Raw genomic sequence first — 22,500 nt, 5'->3', positions numbered from 1 at the left:
GCGAGACTCACATATAACCTCTGTACTTGATATAAAGTGAGACTCACATATAACCTCTGTACTTGATGTAAAGCGAGACTCACATATGTACTTGATGTAAAGTGAGACTCATGTATAACCTCTGTACTTGATGTAAAGGGAGACTCACATATGTACTTGATGTAAAGCGAGACTCACATATGTACTTGATGTAAAGGGAGACTCACATATGTACTTGATGTAAAGGGAGACTCACATATGTACTTGATGTAAAGGGAGACTCACATATGTACTTGATGTAAAGCGAGACTCACGTATAACCTCTGTACTTGATGTAAAGCGAGACTCACATATAACCTCTGTACTTGATGTAAAGCGAGACTCACGTATAACCTCTGTACTTGGTATAAAGTGAGACTCACGTATAACCTCTGTACTTGATATAATGTGAGACTCACGTATAACCTCTGTACTTGATGTAAAGCGAGACTCACGTATAACCTCTGTACTTGATGTAAAGCGAGACTCACGTAGAACCTCTGTACTTGATGTAAAGTGAGACTCACGCATAACTTCTGTACTTGATGTAAAGCGAGACTCACATATAACCTCTGTACTTGATATAAAGTGAGACTCACGTATAACCTCTGTACTTGATGTAAAGCGAGACTCACATATGTACTTGATGTAAAGGGAGACTCACATATGTACTTGATGTAAAGGGAGACTCACATATGTACTTGATGTAAAGGGAGACTCGCATAGGTACTTGATGTAAAGGGAGACTCGCATATGTACTTGATGTAAAGGGAGACTCACATATGTACTTGATGTAAAGGGAGACTCACATATGTACTTGATGTAAAGGGAGACTCACATATGAACTTGATGTAAAGGGAGACTCACATATAACCTCTTTACTTTATGTAAAGCAAGACTCACGTATAACCTCTGAACTTGATGTAAAGTGAGACTCATGTATAACCTCTGAACTTGATGTAAAGTGAGACTCATGTATATTTATTGTATTTAACTCATCTTCTTGTTTTTTCTTTACAGGTGCTTTTGTGGCCTACACAACAATGAAGACAAAGAAAGTAAAATCAAGTTGATCGGATTTCTATTGTGTGCGTGTGCGCATGTGTGTATGTGTATGTGTTTAAAGAGAACCTTGTTATGTGAATGGTACAGGCTGTCGTTGCTTTTGTAAACTATTATGTCGTTGTGGTTGAATGATGGGTAAAATGGTTGAGGGGGGGGGGGGGGGGTCTTTTGACCTCCCATGGTCGGCAGGAGGTCACTTGCTACGCCTTCTTCTATCCCTTTTTTGTCTGTTTTTCTGAGTTGCTTTCTGTCTTTGTCTTGGAATGGCTTTATCCTGGCCCTTGCGCTGCAACACATTAACAGTAAGTAACCCACTACGCCCACTATGGGAGGTCAGGAACCCCACCCTGGGATTTTCTTAAACTCACTCAACCCTAACACCGACTATATCCGTAGTTTACCCGGGTTACTTTTACCCCATGCCTATTTATTACATTTTTCTGAGACAAATTATAGGCTTACTATCAAAGCCAGTGTTTTTCATTTTTACATGTTAATGGTAGTTTAATAAAACTGTTTTTGTACATGCTCATTTTTAATACATTTTTTCCAATTTTGAAAAGTAGCAAACATCTCTAGGATTGAGTGAGTTAATCATTGCTATTAATATTAATAGTGTTTTAAATGACAAAAAAGGGAGAAAAATACGGAGGTACAGTTTATAGTTGATAGTTTGTTGAATCAAACTGAACTGCTTTTAAGTTAGTTAATATACTCACAACAGCCACCAGCCGAATATAACGTACCAACACACAAAACTATGTGTAACCTCAAACGTTTATAGTCTGATTGAATGAGAACTACTCATAAAAATGGCTGGCTAAAAACAATAACAACAAAGAACTGAGTGACGTCAGCATAGTTCTTTCTATACTATAATTGTGCCTTGATTTCATTATAATTATAGTGGAATCTGCATCGAGTCAACACTCATAAAGTAAAAACTAATAAACAAAAATGAATTTAACAGCTTTAAAAAAAAGAACAAAATACCATACACGGAATGTTTTGTTTCGGGCTCAAAACCCTTCTTCAGCAAACAAAAACAAAAAAACAATAAAGACATAAAATTATTTGTCTTGGGTTTGAACCCGAAACGTTCCATTTTTGGTATTATTATGTTCTTTTTTGAAGCTGTTAAATTCATTTTTGTTTATTAGTTTTTACAGTCCACATCTTCTAGCAGCCTGGTATCACTTTGACTCGTAAAGTAAATCACTTTTTCCTCCCAATTTCTTTTGTTCTTTAACTTTAAGTCTTCCATTGATAAAAGATAATGAACATGCTGCTGCTTGAAACTCGAAAGGAAAAAAGAATGATAAATAATTAAATGTAAGCTTTTAATTTATTGATCAAAGACAGATACTGTGGATGTTTCGGGTTTCCCCTTTATCAACTATACATGATGAATGAAACACTAATGAAGAATGAGAGGTGATAGGCCTTAGACTTAGTGTTTCATTCATTCATGTTTTGTTGATAAAGGGGAAACCTAAAACATCCACATTATATGTCTTCATTCAATAAATTGAAGCTTACATTTCATTACTTAAAAAAAAAAAAAATTGAGCTTTTATGGGCAATATCCACATAATGTGCTCAAAGCGCTTTACAAGGGGTCCCTGGTCAACAGCAACATTTAACATGTAGGACGGGACATGACGCCTGTTAGGCGATACAATTACAATTATTTTTCACACAAAGACAACGCTGTTAACAGCCAGGTACTCATTTTACACCTGAGTGCTGTGAGAGAAGGTGAGTAAAGACCCTTGTCCAAGGACTCAACTATGCACGGAGCGAGCCTCAAACCCAGGACCTTCTGATCTGAAAGCGAGTGTCATACCACTAGACCACATACCGGCATTACTTATTGATAATGGATAAAGTCAACCCATCTTTGTCATCTGGCAGTGTTGGATTCATTGGGATTCTACTGTATAGCCAAAATAGAATTCTCACAGCACTGCATAGTTGTGTGCGGCTATGTGGTATGACACTCGCTTTTGGATCGGAAGGTCCTGGGTTCGAGCCTCGCTCGGCGCATAGTTGAGTCATTGGAAAAGGCTCTTTACTCACATTCTCTCACCGTACTCCGGTGTAAAATGAGTACCTGGCCATTAATAGCGTTGTCTCTGTCCGAAAAAATTGTAATATCGCCTAACAGGCGTCATGTCCCGTCCTAAATGTTAAGTGTTGCTGTTGACCAGGGACCCCCTTGTGAAGCGCTTTGAGCACATTTAGTGGATAATGCGCTATATAAAATTTCAATTTTTTATATTTTTTTAGTCCTTGGAAACAGCTCTTTACTAACAATCGTTCACCATTTGTTTTGTTTTGTTTTTAAGGATTTTATGCGCTTGCGACACATTTAGGCCATAGTAAAGTAGGAGGAAAATGGGATAGTCACAAAAGTTATAGATTTACAATTGAAAGCGCACAGGAAAAAGTAAGACAAATGGGAAGGGTTCAAATGTTTGTTTAGGATAGTAAAAAGTTCTAGAATTACAATTTAGCACTCATGAAAAGGCAGACAAAGGAGAATTGGTTCAAATAGGAAACAGATGTAGATTCCAAGAGCACACTATCAGTGTACCTACTTAGTTTGAGATCACATAAAAGTCTCATCCAGTCACTAACACAGGTTCCTACTAAGAGGAATACACTTTTACAAATCATATATTATATGTAAACCTAAAATAATACCGTGCATAACATGGAGATGATTTACAAGACGAAAAATATCACCTCTTAACTATAGATAGTTCGAAGTTGACATCACTCAGGTCTTTGTTATTGTATTTTGCCATCCGCGTTCATGAGTAATTCTCACTAAACTGTATTAACCAGACTATAAACGTTTAAGATTACATATAGTTTTGTGTGTTGGTTCGTTATACTTCCGGATGCCAATGTTATGAGTTTCTTAGCCAAGCGCATACTATCTATAGATTTGACTGTTTTCCTCCCAGCTAGGGTATCCAGTCAGGGCCAGGAAAAAAAGCCAAGTAATCTCATTCCAAGACAAAGAGAGAAGCATGTTAGAAAACAGATATAGGGGGATAGGAGATAGGTACAGTATGTGCCTCCCTGCCCACTATGGGAGGTCAGGAACCCCACACAGAAGGGTTCAAATAGGGTACAGATGTAGATTCCAAGCGCACACTATCGGTGTTCTTTGTTTGAGGGTGCCTAAAATTTTCATCCAGACACAAACACAGGCCCCCACTAAGAGGAATACATTCAAATATTTACAAACCATTATTCAAAACAAAACAAAAAATGTAACAGTACATAACAGAGAGATGATTTCCACGAAAATAAAATGTCATCTCCCAAAACTAATTTTATACATTTGACTGTTTACCTCTCAGCCACAGATTCGGCTAGGGCCAGGACAAAACAAGTTTTGTTTTTAAGGGTTTTACGGCGCTTGCAACACATTAAGGTCATATCAGCGCCAGTAAAAAGGAAGAAAATGGGATCATAAAAAGTTCTAGAATTACAATTAAAGCACCCAAGAAAAGGTAAGACAAAGGGGAATTGATTCAAATAAGAAATAGGTGTAGATTCCAAGAGCACACAATCAAAGTACTTAGTTTGAGATCACCTAAAAATCTCATCCAGATACAAGCACAGCTCCCCACTAAAAGGAATACCCTCAAATGTTTTACAAATCATATATAATATAAAGAAAACATATATAGAGCATAACAGAGATGATTTACAAGGAAAAAAATATCTCCCAAAACTAACTATACATTTGACTGTTTCCCTCTCAGCCAGGGCAGTCGGCCAGGACCAGGACAAAACCAAGCAATCTCATTCCAAGACAAAGACAGATCGCATGTTGGAAAATAGATGTAAGTAAGGGAATAGAAGACACAGTAAGTTTAAGTACCTCCCTGCCCACTATGGGAGGTAGGGAACCCCGCCCAGGACAAAGCAACCCCATTCTAAGACAAAGATTTTTTTGTTTGTTTGTTGCTTTAGGTCTCTTCCAACACAATTGAGGTTATATGAGAGACCGCTGAAACAAAAAAAAACAAGCAATCTAACAAAAATAGTACAAATGTAAATCCAAATCATAACCTAAAGATATCATAAGCTAAATTATAAATAACCAAGAACAAACAGGCAGAAGATTTACAGGAAAAAAAATATCCCCTGTCAAAAATACAATCACAAACCAAAGAAGCAGGATAGGCTAGTAAAGAGAAGAAGAAACGACATCACTATCGGATCGTACACCCATGCGAACATCATAGGTATATGATTCAAGGGTGATGCTCCCATCCAACCACCCGCTAAGACAAAGACAGAAAGCAAGTTTGAAAACAGGTATGGGGGTATATAGATGGCATAGTAGGTAATAAGTAACCGCCCTCCCACCATGGGAGGTTGAGAACCTCACCAAGGACAGGAAAAGGAATAAACACGAATGTCACATTTTTAATAATATATTTAATCGTAATTTATTCTTTTATTTTAATATTTTTTAATAATTTTTTTTTTGGCAAAAAAAATAAAAAGTCGATAATGATAATTCAGAAGATATTTGGTAAAATAAAAACGATTTAAAGAATAAAAAATCAAATATATTTTTAATGTTTTCTGGTCTTTAGAGCTGCTTTTGCTTCGTCAGATCTTTGTATAAAAATTTGAATATTTTGTTTTGCGATTGAGCAAAAAAAAAAAAAAAAAAAAAAAACACACACAGGCCTATGCAGAGTTCTCGTCCTTTAAAAAAAAAAAAAAACAAACTTTTACCTCCCCCTGCCCCCCTATTCTTTGATATTTTGCGAAAAGTCAATAATTTCTCAATTGTTCAAAAACTGAAAAGCAACCATTTATAGGGCTAGGTAAATTGTAAAAGATAATTATATATATTTGAAATAACAAGGAGAGGAAGCAATGCTTGTACTTGTACTAAAAAAAAAAAGGTAGTAAAAAGATTTCCAGGCTTATATAAGTGAAAACACTGACCCAAATTCAAGTATCAAAAGTGGTACTACTAGTAGTCCTGAAGAACCAGTAGGCCCATGAAGTCGGGAATTTCCTTTGGATAAAACGCTGGTCTATCACAAAGTACTTGCCACTAGTTCTGACAGAACCAGCTACCCAATCACTGCTGGGTAGACCAGGGGGGCCAGAAAATTTTTAAAAAATAAATTTTTAATCTCGACTGCACCCGGGATCATCGATCTTGGTCCCATTGCTTGTGAAGCGAGTGTTCTACCAACTGAGCTATCAGTACCCCCCAATATAAGTAAAAAATGAATATTATTTAGTACTTGACTTCCTTCACTTGTATATATAATATTTCAATCAAAGCATACACAGTCTAACAATAACATACATTATTTTACATACTAGTAAGTTTGGCATATGATATGAATGACAACATATTTTTTAAAAACATTTGTTTGAAATGATAATGAAAAAGATGTTACAAGAGTGAAAAGTTGGGGACAATAAAAGTAATGAACTTGTAAAAGTCCCAAATAATATCTACTAAAAAGGTTTAGTTTTGCACTTTCAGGTTTTGGGAGTCTAAAAAATTAACTCTGTAAAATCAAAGAACAAGCATCGGATATCTTAAATTAGAATATAATAAATTTGTAATCTATCAGGGGAAAGAAAGAAAGATGAAAATGAAAGATAAATAGCAAAAAGATGAAATGCAATGTTTATAAATATGAGAAAGTAATACACAGATATAGATAATATAAATGAAAAATGACAATTTTCATGACATTTACACGACATGACGTCTCAGAGAAGACAGTAAGGAATTTTAAAAAATTACAAAAATATGACTACTTACTTATGCATTTGTGATAACAGCAATTATTAAATCATCGCACACACACAACACGCGTCACCTACATCATTACTTTTACCTTACACAGGTTATTGCTTGACAAGAACACATTCAAGTTATACTTAGGTGATAAAAGTAATAAACATAACAGAAATGAATATACGGCTTCAAAATAAAAAGAACAAAATATCAAACATAGAACATTTAGGGCTCAAAACCCTTCTTCAGTCAACAACAAAAGCAATAAAAACTATATATATATATAATACATTACTTAAATAGCAGATTTAGTTTTTAAGTAATGTGTATGTTTTTGTTTTTGTTGTTCGCTGAAGAAGGATTTTGAGGCCAGAAAAGTTCCAAGTTTGGTTTTTTGTTCTTTTTTTTTTTTTTTTTTTTTTTAAGCTATTTTATATGATTACTTTTTACAGTCCACAGCTTCTAGCAGCCTAGTATCACTTTGACTTATCTGAGTCCAAGCAAAAAAAATAACAGAAAAAAAATCTGTAATCTTTAATTTAAATAACTTTGATAAGCTTATACAAGTGTCAGAATTTTTTTTTAATAATTGAAATTAATTTCATTGGGCTTCTTTCGTTCTTTTATAAATAAGTTTGTTTTGTTTTTTTTCTTTTAAAAAAGCAAAAAACTTAACACTTTTTGATTTACCCAACTGTGTAACACTTCCTCTTAATTTTATTTTTTTTCTTTAAGTCTAACCAGTGAACTGCCTTACTCTGGAAAGACATGCATTTATTAAGATTTGGCCAGAAAACTTGCCCTTCAAATATCGATCGATTTATATGACCTTCATCTTAGCAAAAACTCTCAAACCTGGGACTTCACAAGAGCTTCATGGAAATCCCCATTTGGAGGCTTTATGCCAAGATGATTGTCATTTAAAATCAATCAATATTTGAAGGACGAGTTTTCTGGCCAAATTTTTAAATACACAAGTTTTTTTCCAGAGTACTGCAATTAACTGGTTAAAGAATTTTGGCATTTTAATTTACAGAAATTTACAATATATGACTAGCAAGAAAATTCTGTATGGCCACAGCAGTATTAGTAATTAGTACAATTATAATGATGCAATTTGTGTGCGGTATTCATAGTCCCAAAGATAGCATTGCCATAGCAGAGCTGCCAACCCCATTTGATGAGAATGTGTACAATGGGACCTCAAAATGGGGGAGATTTCATCAAAATGGGTACAATCCTGAAATCGACGGAAACTAACCATTGTGAAAGCAAGAGGAAGGTATAATTACATAAAGTCACACCGCACAAGCTCAATTGCAGCAACAATGATGTTCCCAAGACTATATATAATCCAATCCTTTCAGAATTCTACCTCCCAGCATAAAGATCATAATTGGTCAAAAAATATATGAACATCCACTTGGTCACCAAGGTTTCTCAATGGGCTAGTAATAATATGAATTACAACTTAAGAAAACTGAAGTGATTCTGTACACTGAAAATGGGTACAATCTTGGGGGAAATGTGTACAAGTGTACAATCGCTGAAAATGCATACAATTCCGCATTTTTTGCAGTAGGTTGGCAGCTCTGCCATAGTGGTGGTGTTGGGAGACATTTGTGAAGTTTGCATGGAGCCGGAGTTCTTCCCAGAGTCTATGGCGGCGCGAAACGGACAATAGTCAATAGTAATTTCTTGCTACCCTTTTGATAGGACGCTAGTCATTTTTCATCCATGCTTTTGACTGGCACAGTTTCTTTCATACGCACTTTTTCAGTTCTGAACAATGACGTCTGACAAGTTTTCTATTTTTTTAATATCAGTAAAATGTAACAAGTTTTTTGATGACAGTTGGAACATGACAAATGACAAAGCTTGTTCCCATTATCAGTCTAGCTACCAAGCAATTTAAAAAAAAAAAAAAAATTCAGAAAACAAATGGGGTTTGATTTGCACCATTCCGTTCACTTGATGAAAAAATATCACATGCCAATCGATCTTTTTTTTTGTTTGTTTGTTGCTTTAGGTCTCTTCCAACACAATTGAGGTTATATGAGAGACCGCTGAAACAAAAAAACAAGCAATCTAACAAAAATAGTACAAATGTAAATCAAAATCATAACCTAAATTATAAATAACCAAGAACAAACAGGCAGAGGATTTACAGAAAAAAAATATCCCCTGTCAAAAATACAATCACAAACCAAAGAAGCAGGATAGGCTAGTAAAGAGAAGAAGAAACGACATCACTATCGGATCGTAGACCCATGCGAACATCATAGGTATATGTTTCAAGGGTGATGCTCTCATCCAACCACACGCCAATCGATCTTTGATGGTCCACATGTACTCACTCCAAATTTGTGAAGACATTTCTATTGCTCTTCATTTCACCTTATATTTTTTTGATAGTAGTAGTATCGTTCGGCTACACTTCTATGTTCAAGGTATCAATCCAGGTTCGGAAGTCATCATCGCATTTGTTGATGGTTTCAAATCCCCCTTCTAGTTTTGTCTCTGGACAATCTAGTACGAGGTAGTTTGTATCTTGTGGTGCTTGGTTGCACTTTGGGCACGTTGGTGATTCTTGGAGCCCCCATTTGTGCATGTTGGCAGCTGTTCTTGTATGTTTTGACTGTAGTCTATTTGCAGCTACCCAGTATTTTCTTGGTTGATCCTGTAGACCTGGGAGACTTTTACAGGGATCTTCAATTAGTTCCCCTCCTGTTGGTTTATTCCTTATCCATGGAATGGAAAAGGAATTTTTTTGATCAAAACAACACTTACGACAGTGGGATTAGGTAATGAGCATTATTTTATTTTTTTTTCTCTATCACGAGAACGATATGATAAAATTCCAATCATTCTACTTACACTTACACGTCTATGTTACAATCAATCGTATCCATGAACACACTACACACAATGGCTAGCATACACAAACATGAAGAACAGCAGTCAGTATTTCTATGTAACATAATTCAAGTTGAAGAATAGCTGTATATATATAATTATAATATAATATATTTACAGACACTGGTATATTAAAAAAAAAAAAAGATGTATAAAAATATGACATGATGAAATAGTCATTATAATAATAATAATAATAATAATAATAATAACAATATAAAAGGCAGCTATTATGAATAGTTTAAAATTCTATTGGTTTAACAATATTGTAATATTTTGCTATATAAACGAGGTGTATAATAATAATAGTGTATAGGATGGGATGGGATATAATGCCAAATGCTTTTTTGTCTCATTTTTGTTTTCTATGAACATAAAAATGATAAAAAATAATGAGAATGACAGTGATCAGCATAATAACAAGAGTATTGATCGTTGATATTAAGCGTCCTGTGAGGAACTTTTTAAAAAAAATCATATTGGCAAGCATTTCTTAATTATCCTCACTGTTTACTCTCGACAAAAATGAAACTGTTACTTTTTGTTTTTTGTTTTTAAGGGTTTTTACGGCGCTTTTCCAACACATTTAGGTTATATCAGCGCCAGTAAAAAGGAAGAAAATGGGAAAGTAAAAAGTTATAGAATTACAATCAAAGCACCCAAGAACGGTTACTTTTTACAGAGCTTAAATACGTGTCATCTACGATACTCATACAATAACTCCTTTGGGCTATCCACTCTGAGACTAGGGGTCAGGGATATTAATTTCGACCCAAGAAAAAATGGTCCTCTGTTCTCAAACGATGAATTGTTATTGCTGTCTGTGTGACTTAGTAAATCTTTCTCTCATCATCTTTTTTTAATTTTTTTTAAATGGAGAGAGAGGGAGCAAAAGGGATAGAAAAGAAATGCATATGAATAATATTTGTGGCCATTTTCGAAGTCAGTTGAAATGCAAAACGTTATTGCAACAAATACGATTGACAAATAAATCGACGTTGTATCGCTTGTATTTGAAAATTTATGATGATAAAAATAAATATTGCATTCGGCATTCCAGATGGGACATAGATAACAAAATAAATATATTTATGTATGTATGTATGTATACCTGTGCTAGGGCTCAGAGTTCAGGGGTTATAAATGAAATTGTGGCAGGATTTCTTTATTCTTTTTTGTTCCTTATAATACAAATCACGATGAAAAAAAAAAAAATATGATAATTTGTTCTTTGATGTTACTCATATTTGAAAAGTACTTTATTCTAATTTTTCATGTTATTTATATTACAATGGTTTCTAAAAAAAAAAAAAAATTTAATTGGGTTCATAAAATTCTATAGGAATTGTTTTGAAACATCCAACAGGTAGGGAATCTTTAATGTCCCCGATATTTTTAACGGCTGCTTGTAATTCGGAGAGTTCATTTTCAAACTTATCAGCCTGATCTTCGATCTTTTTGTTCTTGTCCATCAGGCCATCCATTTTGTTCTTGATGTCGGAGTCGGAAAGCTCTTGGTCAATCTGAAAAAGTTGGAAGGAATAACAAAATTTAATTATCATAAAAAAGGTCAATTGAGAGAAAAATCAGGGCTAATAAAATCAATTTCCGTTATCGGTTTATCAAATTATCAAATTACTGGTTACCAGTAAAAGAAAGGGTTTAATATGTTACAGTGAATGACATAATCAGGCTTATATCAGGCTTCAAATGGTATTTATTAGTTGTTTGCTAAGGTTCCGTGCTTAAGTCAGATGCAACTGCTTAATGTATTCATCGGTAATTATTATTATTATTATTATTATTATTATTATTATTATTATTATTATTATTATTATTATTATTATTATTATTATTAATTTTATCACTATTATTATTATTATTATTATTATTATTATTATTATTATTATTATTATTATTATTATTATTATTATTATTATTATTAATATTATTGTTATTGTTATTATTATTAATATTATTGTTATTATTATTAATATATTGTATATTTTATTTTATTAATATTATTGTTATTATTATTATATTATTTTATTTTATATTATATATTTATTATTATTATTATTATTATATTTTCATCATCATTATTATCATTATTATTATCATTATTATTATTTATTATTATTATTATTATTATTATTATTATTATTATTATTATTTATTATTATTATTATTTTATCATTATTATTATTATTATTATTATTATTATTATTATTATTATTATTATTATTATTATTATTATTATTATTATTATTATTAATATTATTGTATTATTATTAATATTATTGTTATTGTTTATTATTATTAATATTATTGTTATTATTATTAATATTATTGTTATTATATATTATTATTATTATTATTATTATTATTATTATTATTATTATTTATTATTATTATTATTATTATTATTATTATTATCATATCATTATTTATTATCAATTATTATTATTATTTATTATTATCATTATTATTATTATTATTATTATTATTATTATTATTATTATTATTATTATTATTATTATTATTATTATTATTATTATCATTATTATATTATTATCATTATTATTATTATTATTGATATATTGTTATTATTAGTATTATCACTATTATCATTATTTATTATTATTATTTATTATTATTATTTTATTGATTTCATATATTATATTATGATTATCAATTTATTATTATTATTATCAAATTTATTATTATATTATTATTATTATCTATTATTATATAATAATTCTTATCATAATTACCTCGTCTAATTGCTTCTCCAGTTCCTTCAACTGTCTCAAGTCCACAGAGCCGACGTCGTTCAGCGTTTTCTTGATGGTTTTCACCAAGCCGTGGGCCTGGGTCACTTGGTCAAAAGCATCTTGGGCCTTCTGATTGGCAGCGGCAGCTTCCTAATGATAGCAATCAATCAACATAATTACATCGTTAGCAAAAGACGAATGAAAGAAAAAATCAATCAATAAATAAGCAAATACATACATTAAACAGATTATTAAACGTTTTTTGGGTTTTTTTAAAAACACTTTTATATAAATGTGACATCTTTTTCATTTTCTAAGTAATCTCTACCAAAAATTGCACTCAAGTAGCTTTTAATATTATAAAGAAAAAAAACCTAAAAACTTGAGCATTTTTATAGCACAATATCCACTCAATGTGCTCAAAGTGCTTTACAAGGGTCCCTAGCCAACAAGCAACACGTAACATGTGGGACCAGACACGATGTCTGATAGGCGATATTACAATTTTTGTCCAACAGAGATAAAAACTGTTTATGGTCGGGTACTTGTTTTAAACCTGAGTACGATGAGAAAATGTGAGTAAAGAGCCTTTTTCCAAGAAATCAACTATGTGGCGCTCAGAGCCGGACTCGAACTAAAGACCTCCCGATCTGAAGGCAAGTGTTTTGTTTGTTTGTTTGTTGCTTTAGGTCTCTTCCAACACAATTGAGGTTATATGAGAGACCGCTGAAACAAAAAAACAAGCAATCTAAAAAAATAGTACAAATGTAAATCAAAATCATAACCTAAAGATATCATAAGCTAAATTATAAATAACCAAGAACAAACAGGCAGAAGATTTACAGGAAAAAAATATCCCCTGTCAAAAATACAATCACAAACCAAAGAAGCAGGATAGGCTAGTAAAGAGAAGAAGAAACGACATCACTATCGGATCGTACACCCATGCGAACATCATAGGTATATGATTCAAGGGTGATGCTCCCATCCAACCACCCGCCACTATCGGATCGTACACCCATGCGAACATCATAGGTATACGATTCAAGGGTGATGCTCCCATCCAACCACCCGCCACTATCGGATCGTACACCCATGCGAACATCATAGGTATACGATTCAAGGGTGATGCTCCCATCCAACCACCCGCCACTATCGGATCGTACACCCATGCGAACATCATAGGTATATGATTCAAGGGTGATGCTCCCATCCAACCACCCGCCACTATCGGATCGTACACCCATGCGAACATCATAGGTATATGATTCAAGGGTGATGCTCCCATCCAACCACCCGCCACTATCGGATCGTACACCCATGCGAACATCATAGCAGGCCTAGAAGTGATTCAGGAAAATATTTTTCCCTGCTTTTTCCCGGTTTTTTCCTGGTTTGTTCCAGGCTCTAGGGAAAATTTTAAGGTAGTAATTTTCAAGCATATTCATCAATTCTAGACCAGTTACCAGTACCTATATATATATATATATATATATATATATATATATATATATATATATATATAGAGAGAGAGAGAGAGAGAGAGAGAGAGAGAGAGAGAGAGAGAGAGAGAGAGAGAGAGAGAGAGAGAGAGAGAGAGAGAGAATCAGAAAAGAGGGGAAATTATTGACTCGTAGTACATATTACTATAACAAGCCATCCAGTATCTAAGCCTACACCATCCGTGGGGGAAAAAAAGGAAAAAAAAAAAAAGAGAGAGAGAGAGAGAGAGAGAGAGAGAGAGGAGAGAGAGAGAGAGAGAGAGAGAGAGAGAGAGAGAGAGAGAGAGAGAGAGAGAGAGATGTGAGTGAAAAAGAGAGTGGCTGAGACTGAGAGAAAGAAATATATTGACTCTGGCTATTAATACTTGGACGTATTCCTGTAAAGTCTAGGCCTCCTACAACATGCAAAAAAAATATTAAAAAAAAGAGAGAGAGAGACAGATAGAGAGAGAGAGAGAGAGAGAGAGAGAGAGAGAGAGAGAGAGAGAGAAATGGGGAGAAAAGAGACAAAGAGAAGAGAAATCAATAGAGAGAAAAAGACATTTGAATATTACTATGAGAGAGAAAGTAGCGTCCAAAGACTTGTGGCCTACTTATTGAATTGCACATGAATGAAATAAAGCTAGTTAATCTAGAGACAGACAAAACAAACTTAGTACAAATTACAATGAGTAAACGACCTTAATCTGCCATCTCCAAATAATTGAATAACAAGTCACGAAAATTAATTAAAGTAGCCCAAGGACGTCGACCGTCTTTCTTAGCTTAGCTAACAATCGCATTCATGACCAAGTCAAAAACACAAAAAAAACACACACACACACACACATACACACACTACTAAGATGAGGGGAGGGATGTGTGTTTCTAGCACTCTTGTCTTGTCGACAATGATGAGTCGACTGAGTGAATCAAGCGTCTTTAGGTCTTCGACCAATCACAGGCTATCTAACCGAACCGGCTGGTCGAAACAAAGACGCTTCTCGCCGTCGATGTATTACGCTATTGTTGTGCAAGTGGCAAGGAATATAACACCTTTTTGAGTAGGCCTAAAAGCTAAAATCTAAAAGTAAAAAATATAATTCTGAGGAATTTGAAAGTCACATTGTTGAAATCGGCTTGGAAAAAGAAGAACATTGGTCCTTGTTTCAGAAAAATCGGTTGAAAACCAACTGTTTTACGAATAAATTCGATTTTAAAAATTGCTTTTGTTTATTTTAGCTTTTTTTAGCAACTTTTTTATTTATCGACCGATTTTCTTGATTTTTATATCATTCTTTATATCTCAAAGAGACGAGATCAGTGATGTACTTTGTTTGTTTCAAATGTAACTAGAACATGGTTTGTTTTTTTTTACTTATCAACCGTGCCTGGATAATTTATTCAACAACTGACGCAACTATCCCATTGCCGTCTTCCACTTCCAGTGTTTCAGCGATGACTCTAAACCACTATAATTACGTCATGCACAGGAAACATGGTAATAGTGGAAATAATAGGGAAATTTCAAAATAAAGTTCCCGGCTTTTCCCGGTTTTCCCGGCCCACTTCGAGGCCTGTCATAGGTATATGATTCAAGGGTGATGCTCCCATCCAACCACCCGCCACTATCGGATCGTACACCCATGCGAACATCATAGGTATATGATTCAAGGGTGATGCTCCCATCCAACCACCCGCCACTATCGGATCGTACACCCATGCGAACATCATAGGTATATGATTCAAGGGTGATGCTCCCATCCAACCACCCGCCACTATCGGATCGTACACCCATGCGAACATCATAGGTATATGATTCAAGGGTGATGCTCCCATCCAACCACCCGCCACTATCGGATCGTACACCCATGCGAACATCATAGGTATATGATTCAAGGGTGATGCTCCCATCCAACCACCCGCCACTATCGGATCGTACACCCATGCGAACATCATAGGTATATGATTCAAGGGTGATGCTCCCATCCAACCACCCGCCACTATCGGATCGTACACCCATGCGAACATCATAGGTATATGATTCAAGGGTGATGCCCCATCCAACCACCCGCCACTATCGGATCGTACACCCATGCGAACATCATAGGTATATGATTCAAGGGTGATGCTCCCATCCAACCACCCGCCACAATCGGATCGTACACCCATGCGAACATCATAGGTATATGATTCAAGGGTGATGCTCCCATCCAACCACCCGCCACTATCGGATCGTACACCCATGCGAACATCATAGGTATATGATTCAAGGGTGATGCTCCCATCCAACCACCCGCATGAAGGCAAGTGTCATACCACCAGACCCACATAGCCGCATAATACAGTATATCAAAAGTTGTTGTCTTTTTTAATACACTTTTTAACTCATTCAATCCTAGAGATTTTTGCTACTTTTCAAAATTGGAAAAAAATGTATTAAAAATGAGCATTGTACATAGATAGTTTTATTCAACTACCATTAACATGTAAAAACTAAAAACATTAGATTTGATAATGCGCCTATAATTTGTCTCAGAAAATGTAAGAAATAGGCATGGGGTAAAAGTAACCCCTGGTAAACTACGGATATAGTCGGTGTCAGGGTTGAGTAAGTTAATTTGTGACCCATCGTCTCAAAATGGTATTATGTCGGAAAGAACCATATGCTTAAAAGCCGAATTTAATGTTAAACTGATCAGAAATATAAATTGTTGCCATTTGCACCCTAAAATATGGTATCCATTTTCTTCAATAAATCGTATAAACTCAACACAAGTCTGATATTCCAGGCTATAAATTCTATTTTCAACATCTGAACCAACCCGACTTAATACCGTTTTGAGGCGAAGGGTCACATTTACTTAAAATGAATGTGTCACTAACGAATCACTACAAAAATTTGCATTTCAGTAGTTTTTAACTCTTTCAGCGCTGAGGCTATATTCATATTTCCGTCACAAAATGGCTGACACCTGATTGAGGCAGCATGAGAATGACAAGCAAAGACAAAGCGACATTCGAATTTGGCGCAAAATCTCAATTAAAATACCCCCCTAGGGCCAATTGGATGTTCTGATGAAAGAAATGATACCATTGGTTCAATTTATAGTACTTTTGTAGACAGTAGGACTGGATTACATTATTGTTTTTGCCTTTCAAGACCGGCCGCACTGTGCAGCCATTGGCCAGTAGAACAGATTCTGCCCTGGCCGCACAAAGCGGCCAGTAGCGCTGAAAGAGTTAATAGTATACGACAATGAAGGATTCATTTTCCCATTTGTTTTGTTACAATTTGCAACAGAATCACGTTGTCTCCAATCTATCTCTTAAGGAAAAAATATCGCTGCATCCAAGCTGCTAGAAGCTGTTGACTGCATAAAGTAATGAAGAAAAATGAATATTTTTCAGCCAGCAACAACAAAAAACAAAACAAAAACAAAAACAAAAAAAAACAAACAATGAAAACTAATTTTAATTACATTACTAAAAAACCAGATGACGGCAGACAAGTGTTGTTATTTTAGGGGTTTTTTTTTGTTGTTGTTGGCTGAAGAAGGGTTTTGAGCCCGAAATGTTACGTGTTTGGTATTTTGTTCTTTTATGAAGCTGTTGCATTCATATTTTGTTTCTAGTAGAGTCAAGTAAAGTAAGTTGTTGTTGGCTGAAGAAGGGTTTTGAGCCCGAAATGTTATGTGTTTGGTATTGTGTTCTTTTATGAAGCTGTTACAGTGCACTCTGGATACGTCGACGTTGCCTACGTCGATTTTTACCCAAGTCGATTTTTTTTCTTGGTCCCTCCCCCTTCTTCCTATATAACATTTGTAAAAAAAAACAAAAAAACTCCACTTAAGTCGATGTCGCTTAAGTCGATGTTCTTATCACTCATGACTACAATAAAATCACAAATAAACAAGTATTTCTATTGGTTAAAAAAGCTACCAGTAAGAATTTTAAGTGGTTAAGAATATCCGTTCTTTCATTTTTTGTTTCTTGTAGAGTTAAGTAAAGTAAGCCCAAGAAGCACACACGGATATTTTAAAATTTCTTCCCAACCTGTAGAGCTTTCTTGGCCTTGGCCTCATCATCATCGACGGTGTCTTCGTAGTTTTTGACGTCAGACTCCATCTGAGCCACTTCCTTTTCCTTTAGGTCTTTGGCCTCCTGTTTGAGGGTGTCTGCCTTGTTTTTGGTGTCGTTGGCCTTATCCAAAATCTCCTTGGCCTCCTGAAAGAATTTTTGCAGAAAATTGTAATTACGGTGATGCTCGAAGCTCGAAGAAATAAATAACAATTGTTTTGTTTTGTTTTTGTTTTTAAGGGTTTTACGGCGCTTGCAACACATTAAGGTCATATCAGCACCAGTAAAAAGGAAGAAAATGGGATAGTAAAAAGTTCTAGAATTACAATAAAGCATTCAAGAAAAGGGAAGACAAAGGGGAATTGGTTCAAATAAGAGACAGGTGTAGATTCCAAAAGCACTCTATTAAAGTACTTAGTTTGAGATCACTAAAAGTCTCATCCAGACACAAGCACAGGCCCCCGTTGAGAGGAACACACTCAAATGTTTTACAAATCATATATAATATAAAGAAAGCATAATACAGTGCATAACAGAGAGATGATTTACAATGAAAAAAATATCATCTCCCAAAACTAACTATACATTCGACTGTTTCCCTCTCAGCCAGGGCATCTGGCCAGGACCAGGACAAAACCAAGTAATCTCATTCCAAGACAAAGACAGAAAGCATGTTGGAAAACAGATATAAGGGGATAGAAGACACAGGATGCACCCCCTGCCCACTATGGGAGGTCAGGAACCCCACCCAGTAACAATTGTTAAAAATGCCACTACCACACTCATTTGTCTGTTGTGTTTCATTCATCCTGTTTCGTTGATAAAGGGGAAACCGGAAACGCCCATTTTAACTGTTTTCATATATTAAATTGAAGCTTACATTCAATTTCACATTGTTATTTAATGAAAGTATTGCAGAAAATTGTAAATATGGTGGATGATGTTTTGTTTTTCAGGGTTTTGAGTTTGACTGCGCTTGCAACATATCTAGATCATTTCAGCGCCGTTTAAAAGGAAGAAAATGGGATAGTAAAAAGTTCTAGATTTACATTTAAAAGCATATGTAAAAAAAAGTTAGATAAAGGGGAATAGTTCAGATAGATTTCTAGAATTAACTATCATTGTGCTTGGTTTGAGATCAACTTATGTTTTTTATTTAAAGGGTTTTACGGTGCTTGCGACACATTTAGGTCATATCAGCGCAAGTAAAAAGGAAGGAAATGAGATAGTAAAAGAAAAAGTAAGACAAAGGGGAATTAGTTTAAAAAGGGGACAGATGTAGATTCCAAGAGCACACTATCAGTGTACTTAGTTTGAGATTACCTAAATGGTCACCCAGACACCAGTTCAGGTCCCACATACTCAAATATTTACAAATCATATGTTAAAAAATTTTTTTAATAACTACATAACAGAGAGCTAATTTCCAAGTAAAAAAATATCATCTCCCAAAACTATAACGATACATTCGACTGAGGGATCCTCTGAAATTGGTTTTGTTCCTCCTCGCGTTCACATTCACAAGTTGAGCGTGGGATGGTCAGTAGTCCTAACATGAAGTGAGCAAGCCTTTGAAACTTCAACATCTCAAGAAAATCAACAAATTTGCTTGGTGCGGAGGGGACACTTACTTTGTTTTTTGTTTGTTTTTAAGGGTTTTACGGCGCTTGTTTTGTTTTTGTTTTTAAGGGTTTTACGGCGCTTGTTTTGTTTTTGTTTTTAAGGGTTTTACGGCGCTTGTTTTGTTTTTGTTTTTAAGGGTTTTACGGCGCTTGTTTTGTTTTTGTTTTTAAGGGTTTTACGGCGCTTGTTTTGTTTTTGTTTTTAAGGGTTTTACGGCGCTTGTTTTGTTTTTGTTTTTAAGGGTTTTACGGCGCTTGCAACACATTAAGGTCATATCAGCGCCAGTAAAAAGGAAGAAAATGGGATAGTAAAAAGTTCTAGAATTACAATAAAGCATCCAAGAAAAGGGAAGACAAAGGGGAATTGGTTCAAATAAGAAACAGGTGTAGATTCCAAAAGCACTCTATCAAAGTACTTAGTTTGAGATCACTAAAAGTCTCATCCAGACACAAGCACAGGTCCCGGCTAAGAGGAACACACTAAATGTTTTACAAATCATATATAACATAAAAAAAGCATAATACAGTGCATAACAGAGAGATGATTTACAATGAAAAAAATATCATCTCCCAAAACTAACTATACATTCGACTGTTTCCCTCTCAGCCAGGGCATCTGGCCAGGACCAGGACAAAATCAAGTATTCTCATTCCAAGACAAAGACAGAAAGCATGTTGGAAAACAGATATAAGGGGATAGAAGACACAGTATGTACCCCCCTGCCCACTATGGGAGGTCAGGAACCCCACCCAGGACACTTACTTTGATGGCCTGCTCAGCCTTCTCCTCTGCCTGTTTGGCCAGTTCCAAAGCCCTCTTAGCATCGGCCTCTATACCAGCCAAAGCATTCCTGGCATCTTGAGTCATATTTTTGGCCTCGTCGATTTTCTTTTGAATCTCTGGAACTTCCGTCAGGGCTTTGTCAGCAGCATCTTTGTTGTCAATCAGCTTGTCAAACTCTAAGAGTGGGAGAAAGTATCGTTAAAATTACTGTCACTGTATATCAGTATCAGCCGACCTTTTAAAAGCAGTATTAAATGTCGATTTTTAAAACATACATTTCCATATTTAAAACATGTAAATCCTATATTTAAAACATCCATTTCCATATTTAAAACATCCAAATCCTATATTTAAAACATCTATTTCCATATTTAAAACATCCAAATCCTATATTTAAAACATCCAAACCCTATATTTAAAACATCCATTTCCATATTTAAAACATCCAAATCCTATATTTAAAACATCTATTTCCATATTTAAAACATCCAAATCCTATATTTAAAACATCGATTTCCATAATTAAAACATCCAAATCCTATATTTAAAACATCCATTTCCATATTTAAAACACCATTTCCATATTTAAAACACCCATTTCCATATTTAAAACATCCATTTCCATATTTAAAACACCATTTCCATATTTAAAACACCCATTTCCATATTTAAAACATCCATTTCCATATTTAAAACATCCATTTCTATATTTAAAACATCCATTTCTATATTTAAAACATTCATTTATATATTAAAAAACATCCATGTCCTTGACTCAAGGCAGTAATACAATATTATGTTCTGTTGAAGTTTCTGTAGCTTTGTATTTATTCTTCTATAGGTAGGTACTGCTAGCCCTACGCCCAACCTTCCTCTTTTTCCAGGCTTGGGATCGCCGGCAAGTGCTCGAGGCGGAGTTTTCAAACACAATTTTTCAGGTCTTTATTTTAATGTATCTTTGACACATTCTCATATTCTATATTAGATAACACCTCATATTCTATATTAGATGACACCTTCTCATATTCTATATTATATGACGTCCTTCTCATATTCTATATCAGATGACGCCTTCTCATATTCTATATTAGATGACACCTTCTCATATTCTATATTAGATAAGCCCCCTACCAGAGTGGTGTGAGTGTCGTTAGCCTCCTTCAATCTTTTCTCTTAAAGTATCTTTGACACCTTCTCATATTCTATATTAGATAAGCCCCCCTACCTTCCAGAGTGGTGAGAGTGTCGTTAGCCTCCTTCAATGTCTTCTCTGCCGATTCCTTAGCTTTCCTGGCCTCCTCCCGAGCATAATCAGCTTCGGCCAGCAAATCGGCAACATCCTATTGCAACATAGAGAGAAAAAAAAAAGAAAAGGATGATTCTCATGTTACAAATTTCAAGCTTACTTACTGTTAGGCTTTCGCCAATAAATCACAAAATTTGATGGGAACACATGTGAAAGAGTAAAAAATGGTAAATATGCAATGAAGCAAGATGGTAGATAATGCTAATAATTGTGGTAAAAAATAAAATGGTACCATTAAAAACCACAAAATATACAACAATGGTGATAACAACAATACTTACAATACTAATGATGATGATGATAATAATATTAATAATAATGATAACAACAACAACAACAACAACCACCAACCCACCCTCTTTACTCATATTCTCTCACCGTAATCAGGTGTAAAATGAGTACTTGGCCGTTAACAGCTTTGTAAAAAAAAATAATAATATCGCCTAACAGGCGTCATGTCCCGTCCTACATGCTAAGTGTTGATGTTGGCCAAGGACCCCTTGTAAAGCGCTTTGAGCACGTTTAGTGGATATTGCGCTATACAAAAGCTCAAAACTGGGGTTAAGGGAGTTTAAGTCAAGTCAAGAATGTTGAATGTAAAAACACACATCCCGACAACAACAGCTTACCAAAACAAGTTCGTCTCCGTCT

At 34.6% G+C, this 22,500-nt stretch overlaps 2 protein-coding genes across 4 annotated transcripts in view; one reads left to right on the top strand and one right to left on the bottom strand.

Moving 5' to 3' along the window:
* The window catches only part of LOC144980269 (dolichol phosphate-mannose biosynthesis regulatory protein-like), a 5,276-nt gene extending 4,109 nt beyond the window's left edge, over positions 1–1,167 (top strand). Inside the window, exon 4 of the mRNA XM_078927902.1 lies at positions 1,039–1,167. Within this exon, the coding sequence (XP_078784028.1) occupies positions 1,039–1,091 (53 nt within the window). The 3' untranslated portion in view covers positions 1,092–1,167. The remainder of the gene's footprint in view (positions 1–1,038) is intronic.
* Positions 1,168–10,340: 9,173 nt separating this feature from the next.
* The window catches only part of LOC144980267 (laminin subunit gamma-1-like), a 70,733-nt gene continuing 58,573 nt past the window's right edge, over positions 10,341–22,500 (bottom strand). For all 3 annotated transcript variants that reach the window (XM_078927900.1, XM_078927899.1, XM_078927897.1), the window contains exons 20-25: positions 22,479–22,500; positions 21,769–21,883; positions 20,523–20,719; positions 18,114–18,284; positions 12,577–12,726; positions 10,341–11,325 (exon numbers count right to left, since the gene is read on the bottom strand). The exon at positions 22,479–22,500 is cut by the window's right edge and continues 101 nt beyond it. In XM_078927900.1, coding sequence (XP_078784026.1) covers positions 11,119–11,325; positions 12,577–12,726; positions 18,114–18,284; positions 20,523–20,719; positions 21,769–21,883; positions 22,479–22,500 — 862 coding nt within the window. In that variant the 3' untranslated portion in view covers positions 10,341–11,118. The remainder of the gene's footprint in view (positions 11,326–12,576; positions 12,727–18,113; positions 18,285–20,522; positions 20,720–21,768; positions 21,884–22,478) is intronic.

This window comes from Berghia stephanieae, chromosome 9, assembly GCF_034508935.2.
Source record: "Berghia stephanieae isolate SIO BIC M18660-M18661 chromosome 9, UCSD_Bste_1.3, whole genome shotgun sequence".
Taxonomy (NCBI): Eukaryota; Metazoa; Mollusca; class Gastropoda; order Nudibranchia; family Aeolidiidae; genus Berghia; species Berghia stephanieae.
The sequence above is the reverse complement of the archived record's forward strand: the minus strand, read 5'-3'. Positions and strand labels throughout refer to the sequence as shown.